Here is a 10,219-nt window from a genome sequence, read left to right on the forward strand (position 1 = left end):
AATAGCAAATAAAAAAAATTGACTTGGTGATATAAAGCAAAATCTAGTGATAAATGGACAGTTTTTAGAGAAAATTACTAGTGGAGTTACTCATGGATCTGTTTTGTAAGCTTTATTATTTACAATTTATGACAAAGATTTAGATATTTTATTTGTCAGTAGTATTTCTAGAGTTTAAAAAGTACTGTAGAAAATATGAAGTATCAAATTGTAATGAAGGTGAAAAACAATCACTTCTTAAATCTATTTACACAAGTTTTACATTTAAAAGGAAGGTTACTGCAACTTTGTATATATCTATATAAAATTAGTAAGGTCTTACTTATAGTACTAAGTGAAGATTTAGTTATTTTACAATGGTAAAGATATCAATGCATTTAAAAAGTAAAGAATGAGACCTGTATTTAAATAATATTTGTGTCAAGATTTCAACAATAACACTTTAGTTTACTTCACCACATCTTTTCACCAATCCTTTCGGGCATGGTTATGAATACATACTCATGTATCATTTTATACAAGCATTGAATTTCATTCAACCAGTTGTTTATTCTAAACATGTCCTTTTCTTATTTACTTATACCACACAACAATAACACATAATGTATAATCATAGTAAAAGCATAATGTTTTAGCACTGCAAAAGCAAATATATATATAGGTCATTTTCCTTTTAATTAGCAATAAATGGCCTAGTTAGTGTATTGTGCATGTGATTCAGGTAGTGTTTCTGATTTGGAAGTGTTTCACTTTGTGTTGGCAGCTGAAGATACTAGTTTATGCTCTATATACTGGCCCAAGGATGAAATCTGCTTGAGTGGAGAGAATTATATAAAGTTCAAGATATATATGTGTGAAATTGGGCTCTCTTATCTCAGTTAGAAACCCAATCATGGCAGATTTCTTAACAACTTGATAAGTTATAATTCAGTAATAATCCAGAAAAATAAATAAATTATTATAACATATTTACAAAATTTTAGTTACAAGAAGAGTTCTAACATATTAAACTGCTTCTGCAGGAGCTTCTAAGTCTTAGAGGTTACTTTATTCAGGTGTTCAAAAGTGTGTAGTTTGGAAATTCTGTGTGTGGAATTGGTCTTAAAATACACGTTTAATATAACATATAGGCAACAAGAGGCAATTTAACTTAACTCTTTAATGCTGGCCTTGTACAACACTCTAGGGAAAAAGGAACTGAACCTAACCTTCATTTTTAAGGGAATCAATGATTTACAATTTCCCTCTTAAACTCTTTTAAAATCTTAGCCTCGACTACTGTTGACAGCACGTACTTCCATAAATAAAATTAAAAATTGTTTTATCTGAAAACAAGCCCATCTTTTACAAATGTTAGACTTGTGTACTCTCACCTTATTATCTTCAGAATATACTACAAGAAAAAAATAAATTTTCATCCTATCTCTACTAATCAAATTACACTTCATCTTCTTCCATTATTCTTTTCCTCTTTCAAGAAATATGTTGATTTTCATTTAGAACAAACTTATTCATAAAAACTTTCCAAACCAAATCACCTTTTAAATAATTATACCAATTTAATAATGATGAATCTTGTGTATGTACTTAAAATTTTATTACTGAAAATTAGGAATTAAAATGTTATTTATTTTTATCTCAACATGTAAGAAAACATTAAACTTAAATATGTAATCATCTCTGTTCCTTACATGTTCCATCACTTTAACTCTTGAAATCATTAATGGTTTACAATATGTCCAAAACAGCATCCTTTCTAGTTGGTAAGTGACCATCTGGTATAAACAATAACTGAACAAGAGGACACAAGTTTAAGACTTGGAAACTGAAAGTAGGTTCAGGTTTAAACAGTTTTATCTTTATAAAAAGTGAATGACTTATGGAATGAGTTGCTTTCAGCAGTAGAGAGGTCAGTATTTTATAAAGAAGCTTTTAACAAATAACTCTGACTCAATAATAGAAAGGCTGACTATTTTGATAGGTGGTAAGATGCACCATCAGATACAGAAGTTACAAAACCTAAGAATCATGTAATGGTTGCATAGTGCATGAGCCACAGGTCATTTTATCAAGCTATTTTCTTTGATCTGAGTAGTCTTTAAGGTGTTTCTATCCCACCAGATTGGAGCACCTGAATACTACAGTAATACTATTTCTCCATTATTTTAGTACTTCTCTTATCAAGGTTCTTTGATTGGTCTGAATCATTCTCTTCTTGCTCTCATCTCCATTTAAGAACAAGTTATTGGCTACATCTCAAAGATTGCTGCTCTTGTAAACATATCTACTTCTCTTTGGGTGCTTGACAGCATTTCTTCCTCTGCTGAAGCTTCTCTGATCTCCTATATGGCTAACTTCTTGAAAAATTGTTATGCCATCATGGTCACATTCACATCTGATACACTTGTAACACTTTGGAGATTCCACTACTTTGCATTTTAAGGTTAGCTTTGAAAATCCAACCTCATTTCCATATTTAAAAGAATAAACACTCAAGAGATTCTAGATTGTTGCCACAGTAGTCCATTACAGGTTTCAACATAAGTTGTGTAATGATGAGTGTTCTACAGATAATGTACTATAACAGTGTCACAACTACTGTTTTAATAATGATCAAAACTTCATAACTTCTTTGGATGTTATTCAATTACAAACTGGAGTTCACTTCTGTTTAGCACAGTATTTACCCTTCTCGTTAAATCTGTTTCATAGAGGTCCAACCAACTTATCTGTTGTTGTAAGTATATCATTGATAATATTTCATTTAAGTCAAGATTCCTGCCAAATAATTAATTATTACATACACTATAGCCTGACAGAATACTTTAAAAAAGAGCCACATGTCTATTTGTATCCATACACCTCTAAAGGAATTCTTTATACTTTTTAGAAAGCTTTTCACTTGCAAACCTAACTTTAAAGACAAAATACTTAACATACTGGAAGTGCAAATGTAAATTTTTTCTTTGACAAATTTAATTCTTGGGGCAGATTTGTCAAATAGCTTGCTAATTAACATGCCACAGTGTATATGCAACAGTGAATTTTAATTTTCAAAACTCTTTTGGACTAAGTATATTGCTGATTAGTTACATTGAATTTGATTTTGATATTTTGGCTTATTGAATTTATTGAACTTATTGTTTAAGTAGATGACAGGTGATTGACAAGCTAAATTTCTGTCAGGTCAACTACTTTTAATTCTTATGCTAGGATTATACAGTTGTTGCATTTAATGACAATACACTGAATACTACAATTATTCAGATGATATAAACTTACAATAATATTATCTATAAACAAAAGAAAGTCCCATTTTAATTCTCATAGTGATAGTATTCATAAAAAATTAATAAAATTGTCAACAATTTATGTTAATATTTTCTTACCGCTGATTTTCCTTTGGGCTGTGACGTTTAGAACAAGCAGCTGAAAAAGACCTACTAGCAGGCTCGAACTTTTCTTCCAACTCAAGTCTATTAGATTCGTATTTTAGCTTATCAACTGCAGCATCCCAGCTTCCCAGGCAACTTAGTTTACCTTCCGTAACAGCCCGACAACTTTTAAATCGAGTGCTGTCTCTACTACTGGTAACAGTATTAGTAGAAAATATCACTTCGTTCGAATTCCGTTTTACTTCTTGTTTTAGAGTTTTTAATTCTGTTTCGTTGGTTATATCATTTGATTGAAAACTACGGTTGAAAATGCCTAGCTTTGTATCTCTATGCGATCCGTCCAACGAAATGTTAGACAAAAAAGTTAATGCAGCTAATCTGCGACGAGACCGCTGTCGCTTCACCACGTTCGCCATGATGTTCAGAATAAATTTCAACAACTAACCTCACGAGCGTTCAATATGTCAAAAATAAATTTACAGCTGAGCCAAAAAATATATAAATGGCTGAATTGCTTATATTCGTTATATAAATCACTTTTTAAGGCATGATTTTAAAACAATTAAAACTGTCAAAACTACAAGTAAATTATGTTTGAAATATCTAGAAATATAAGTAGACTTACGCTGTTAAAATTAAAATAACCAATGTAACTTCCTGATTTAAACTAGAATTTGAAAAATAAAGAAATCTAACGCAATGGAAATCTTGCAAACCAATTATACAACGTATGAGAATGCTGACCTACATTAATGCACCGTTAGGTGAAGAATTATGCAGAAAAATTACCTGCGCTTACTGTGCGCTCTTACACCATAAATCCGAGAAGTTAGCGTACATTTAATAGTTGAAATAAAAGTGATAACGAAGTTAATTACAGTTTTGTATACACACTTCTATTGTGGATTTCATTTTATTTAACTTTATTAAATAAAATATGCTTGTATTTTTTAGCAATAATGTTTAATTTTAAAAATAAACAGAATGGTCAATACACATTTCAGTATAAACAACAGAGATAATTCATTGTTCAAACTAAGTGAAACTAAATCTTTATTGAATCGAAAACAATGAAAGCAAACAAGTCCACCAAGTGATGGATGGCGTTTCTTGCACACAGAAAAAGAGGCTTAAATTAATCTTTTTCACACTTATTATATTCTGATGCATGCATATAACAACTTGTTGCTATCCATTTATACACTGGCTTTGGCCATTGCCTTTGGTGTTGCTAAGCTCTTCCAGGGAAGATAGTATTAGAAAACTGAGCAACTTAATAAGATGTATTACTGATTATTAGTGATATTAATTGAGACATTCTTATTTGTTTTGTCAAGGTTTTTGGATATTCAGGTGAAACTGAGTCGGCCTTGGAACAATTGGACAGAACTTCTTAGTAACAGAAAGTTCAATAAGATACTTACGAAATAATACTGAACATATTAATAGATGAATTTATGAGAGTGAAATAAAGGGACTGGTGACAATACAAAACTGCAGTAAATAGTCTTTATCAATTTGCAACCATAAACACGGTGCATGTACTTGATCGACGAACAAGGAATGGTAACTTATACTGGATAAAATAATTGCGTGATGAAGCTGAGATAATCCATCAAACTGTTAAATTCAACGTTTCTTACATCACACGTAATGTAGGATTTATTCAGTGCAATGAGCTCCACCTAAGTAACTTACCATTCTGATACTGAAGTAGAGGAAATTGTAATCTTGTGATAACACCTGAACTAAGATTGAAGGACACTATTGGCAACATTCATGCACAGTTCACAGTAGTACAGCAGAACAGGTATGACCTCAATAGAATGAAAAAGTGTTATGTAAAAACTTCAGATATTCGGAAATAACTGATAAGTTCATTCTGAACTTATTCTATTTCATATCCACACTTTCCTCCCATCCATAATTTAAAATTGTCCTCAAGTTAATGATTAATTTTAACTTTAAAATAAATGTGTGTTTTCTTATAACAGAGTCACATTGGGCTATCTGCTGTGTCTGCCGAGGGAAAGTGAACTCCTGACATTAGCGTTGTAAATCTGTAAACTTACTGCTGTACCAGCGAGGGACTTAATTAAAATTTAAACTCATATCTGGTCAAACAATTTATAAACATTATCTTGCCTCCATAAACATTACCTTATAACACAGATAGCACAACCCTTTAATGCTAAAATCCAAACGACAACAATATACTCTAACAAACATTATCTCAATAAATACAGCTTTACTATTGATAATCAACCAATCACAATGTCACTCAGAATATATAATTAGACAAAAACATCCTTTTTACGATAAAGCACTTGCTTATTTGAGTACATAACAAAAATTTGACCAAAATAACTTTGGAGGGCAAAACGAATTTCTTGAAGAAACCCCTTCACTAAAATTGAAACATATTAAATCAGGGAAATTAAAAACAAAGTCCAAATACACAGCATTACCATATACCTCATAACAATGAAATCACTTAATCATAAAGGAAAGAAACTGTAACATGAACATCCCTTTAACCATAGTAATTACGTAAGACAAAATAAAACAAAAGAAAGATAGAAAATTTACACATGCCAAATGGTAAGCATGAGGTTCTTCCTTTTACTTTCCTTCAACTCCACTATCACATCCTTCACTATAAAAATTGTTCATCAACTGGCTATTATTTTTGCTATGATGGAATCTTAGGTCTTGGCTAGGGTACTTTGTGTGTCCACCAATTTGGCTCACAAGTGGTGTATTTCCTTCTTGAACCATAACAGAAGTATTGCCTTCCATTGCAGTAAGTCTTTCTTCCTATTTAAAATGGTCTAGGTTTTGGTCCAACTTGTCTTTTCTTGGCAATGTCGAGTGTTGGAATCTGCTGGAGTGTGAGCTGATTCATAGCAACTCAGGCTCGTTTTGTGGGAAGTTCTACCCTCATTTGCCACTGTAATATCTTCTTAGACTTCCCATGTAGTGATGGCTGAACCACAGCGAGGAAGAGGCTCTATGCTTCTTATTTTAACAGTGCTTCAAAGATCATGAAAGCTGAGGAACCCTCATTAAATCTTGAAAACTACTGCAGTTGGTGGTGATGCAACTGTTGGGGCGGTCTTTAATGCTGTTTCATCCAAGGGTTGCCAGCCCGTTCTTTATTAACCAGTGTCATTGAGATTTTCAGTGTTGGTGATTGGAGCTGCCCAACATTTAGTAGTTACATGATTATTGATGGTTGCTGGACAGCTTATTAACTTCCCTAATCACCATAGAAGTGAAGTTCTTGGGAGGCTTTTCCATAGCTGTCACTGGTACTTCATCCCATGAGAGTTTGGGTTTGTAGCGTCAACCAACCCACCCGTGACTGCTGCTGTCCAGACCCAGAACTCTTCAGAGTCAGTCTAACAATTCAACTTGTAAGTTGTTGAATGTTTGAATATGACATCCAGCAACAGATCTTCATTCATGTGGTTTTCTGAGATCAAAATCCTACCAGTCAAAGGAGTCTTCAAGTTCAGTGAGAAATTTCTTGTTCCAGGATATTTTTTTATCCACCATCTTGGCCTGCAAGTACCAATCTTCTTCTTTATGTATTACCAGTTTCCATAGCAACTTGTATAATTGAAGCTTTAGTATTTGGCTGGTTGATGGTGAAGATAGCCAAAAATAGTATGATTTTTTCTTAAATAGGGAAACTATGGATTAAAATTATAAAAACAGATGAATTCCAATTGGTTAGAAGTTCAACCAGATATGTAGGTTGAAAAGGGTACTGTTACAATTATCACTCTTTTCAAGAATTGTCTTAGATAGAGAAAGTAATTTATGTATTATATTGATCAAATGATATTCATATAATTTTTACACGTGCTCATACCATATTTATCATCAGAACATGTAGCTCTAGTGTCTGTGAACGTCTTGGTTCTCAGATTTTAATGGGTCTCAAGTTGGCCAGTGCCTTTGTCATTCCCATGACAATGCCAACATTGCTTACATTTCGAACCAGGACCAGTCCCTTTCTTTACTAATGCTTAGCCTAGTTATTTAAACAGTGACAGTTTTCAGTAAGAATGGAATGGGGTTAATGTTGCAAAACTGTTTCCCACACATAAAAGTTGACTTGGCTAGGCAATGCTGACCCTCACATTTAAGCAAACCCATTAAAATTTAAATTGTTTTTGTTTAGAGATCTTCTTCCAGTCACAAGTTTAATGTTAGCGTGCTTGATAGTTTAAAAATGTGATTGTTACTCTTAACTCCCCCCCCCGGTACACTAACATCCCACATTTTTATGTAATGCAACAGCATCTTGTACTGAAACAATGTTAAGAAAATGGTAAGAAAATGTGTGTGTTTGTAAAACATTTCAATCAGAATGACTAAAAATATTTTGTCACAACCAAATATAAAACGAGTATTATCTGATGAGCGTTTCAATGTCCAAATTAAAACATTCTCTAATGAGTATTAATTAAATTAACAAATGCACTTTATCTTCATACAATACTATACATGTTTGTAATCACAGTTAACCTCATGTTGGAAATGTCTTAACATTCAGTTCAAATTTTCCTTTAACATATTGTGTAATAGTAGTATTCCTTGTGTAACTGATCTTATTGTGTTATACAACACCAATGAATGATTTCATATAATGTTTGTAAACTTGTGTAAAACCACACACACATATATATGTATTTACAAATGTATATTATATCTTTATTACTTATTGTCATGTACACTCATAGCTTAAAACATGCTGACCCTGGCTACTATACAATTTGATTATTTTTATATTTACAGCAGAGTGGTATGTTACCCTATAAGAACAATAAAACTTGACATTTTTATTTTCAAACATCACAGAATAAATAATCACTAACAAAATTCAGCTAATCTAAGACCTTTAAGTTAAAACGTTCATAAGCCAGGATTAATATTTATGCTGTAATTACAGCAAATATCAAAATGTACTCAGAAGAAACACAACTCTCTTTCTTCAGGTGTACCAGGAAAGTTTCAGCAAGGATTATGCAGTATACTGCATAGAGGTTCTCATCACTAAGCTAGATTTGATGAGTATTTCTTGCATGATGTATGAGGTATTGCCTTGGAAAATCGTGATGAAACTCAGTAAACAAGGGTTGCAAAGTCTTCTGAACTGAGTTTTCGAACTACTAGTCATGATTCTGTTTTGCAAACTGATGATGATCTAAGTAATACAAATAATAACACAAACCAGCCTAGCAACATAAATTGGGCAACTGTCATTCAGTGTCCTATGATTATCTCTCAAGGTGAAACAAAGATCAACAGTTTAGAAGATAAGGGTCACAAAGCCCTTTCAGTTCAGCTAATCTTATGATCAACAAACTATACCAACTCTGAGTGGCAATCAAACAACATAGTGCATACATTATATCATGGAATACTACCTGATATCTTAGAATAAATAATCCTATTTATTTTGAATCAATAATCATTCAACCTTATGATCATGCTAGTTGCATCATGATAAAATTTAATCCCAGCCATATTAAATGAGAAGCCATTATCAGTAGTTTAACCAACTGCTTGAACTATCTCTTGCCTCTAAATCTAATGCCTTCTCATTTGGTTTATCCTGAATAACCATTTAAATACTTTTAACATTTTCCTCTTTATCTTTTAAAACAAATTGGGATAAGACAATGCTCTCTTATTCCTCTGATTCGTCGGTCTCTTCCTGTAATTCTTGGCCAAATCAATTTATGACTGTTTATCAGTAAGATGCAAATGCATATAGTCAAAGCGTATGACACATGATCTCCAATGGGTGTAATCGACACATCAAAGGACCAACTAATTGGAGCAAAAGAAGAAGTCTTGTCTAGCTGGAGTCGAACACCGTCTGTACTAATGATATGCAATAAGCTCACATCCAGTTGTCACGCTGATGCATTCATTATTTTACTGCATTGTTATAGCGCCTATTCTGTCATATATAGGCTTTTCCTTGCTTATGACATGTAAATTCATACAAGTGATTAATGCGGACCTTAACCACTCCACATATTCTTGTGGACATTGTGGGATATTTGCTGAAGGGGCGATCATACATCCTATATGTAGAGAGTAAAACTTCTAACCAAAACAACCTTGTGATCTTTCCCAAACTGTATAATATGCTGTCGTGATATATGAAAAACACCTGACACAATTCATCAGTCAGAATTAGCAAGCAAGCATACACTTCAAAATTTGAATTATCTGTCTCTTAAATAATAAACTTAGAGTATGTGTGTTTGTGTGTTTTTCTTATAGCAAAGCCACATCAAGCTATCTGCTGAGCCCACCGAGGGAAATCGAATCCCTGATTTAAGCGTTGTAAATCCGGAGACTTACAGCTGTACTAGCGGGGGCCAAATTAGAGTAACAAGGTAAAGTGTACCACTTAATAAAACATAATTCTTTACGTAACATAGAAAAAAGTTGGCTGTTAAAGACAGCTTTTTGATCTATGTGAATCAAATTAGTTGCTATGAGTCACGCTATTCAGTTGCTAGTCAATGCATTAGCTGCTTATTGGTTTACTTTATGAAGCAGTATCATTAGTATACACAGATGACCTCGTTCTATATCTGACGGGGCGATCACACATCATATGTATAGAGAGTAAAACTTCTCACAGGGTTATTCTCTATATACTTTTTTGCTAAAATTTACACTATTTAGACTGATATTTTCTCTGGGTGGTACACCATACAGTGTTGAAACCAGTAGTGGATGTGTTGGCTCAAGTGAAGCCAACCGAATACCCATAAAATATTAGCACAAGTAGG

The 10,219-nt window shown here is 32.8% G+C and overlaps 1 protein-coding gene across 3 annotated transcripts in view; it reads right to left on the reverse strand.

Annotated features, from left to right (window-relative positions):
* The window catches only part of LOC143255735 (CDK5 and ABL1 enzyme substrate 1-like), an 80,794-nt gene extending 76,686 nt beyond the window's left edge, over positions 1–4,108 (reverse strand). For 2 of the 3 annotated variants that reach the window (XR_013030806.1, XR_013030805.1), the window contains exon 1: positions 3,390–4,108. Coding sequence is in view for 1 of the 3 variants with exons in the window: in XM_076511877.1 (XP_076367992.1) it covers positions 3,390–3,811 (422 nt within the window). In the remaining 2 variants the exon portion in view is untranslated. The remainder of the gene's footprint in view (positions 1–3,389) is intronic. The other variant, XM_076511877.1, reaches the window with a different exon arrangement.
* Between the last annotated feature and the right edge of the window lie 6,111 nt (positions 4,109–10,219).

This window comes from Tachypleus tridentatus, chromosome 7, assembly GCF_004210375.1.
Source record: "Tachypleus tridentatus isolate NWPU-2018 chromosome 7, ASM421037v1, whole genome shotgun sequence".
Lineage (NCBI taxonomy): Eukaryota > Metazoa > Arthropoda > Merostomata > Xiphosura > Limulidae > Tachypleus > Tachypleus tridentatus.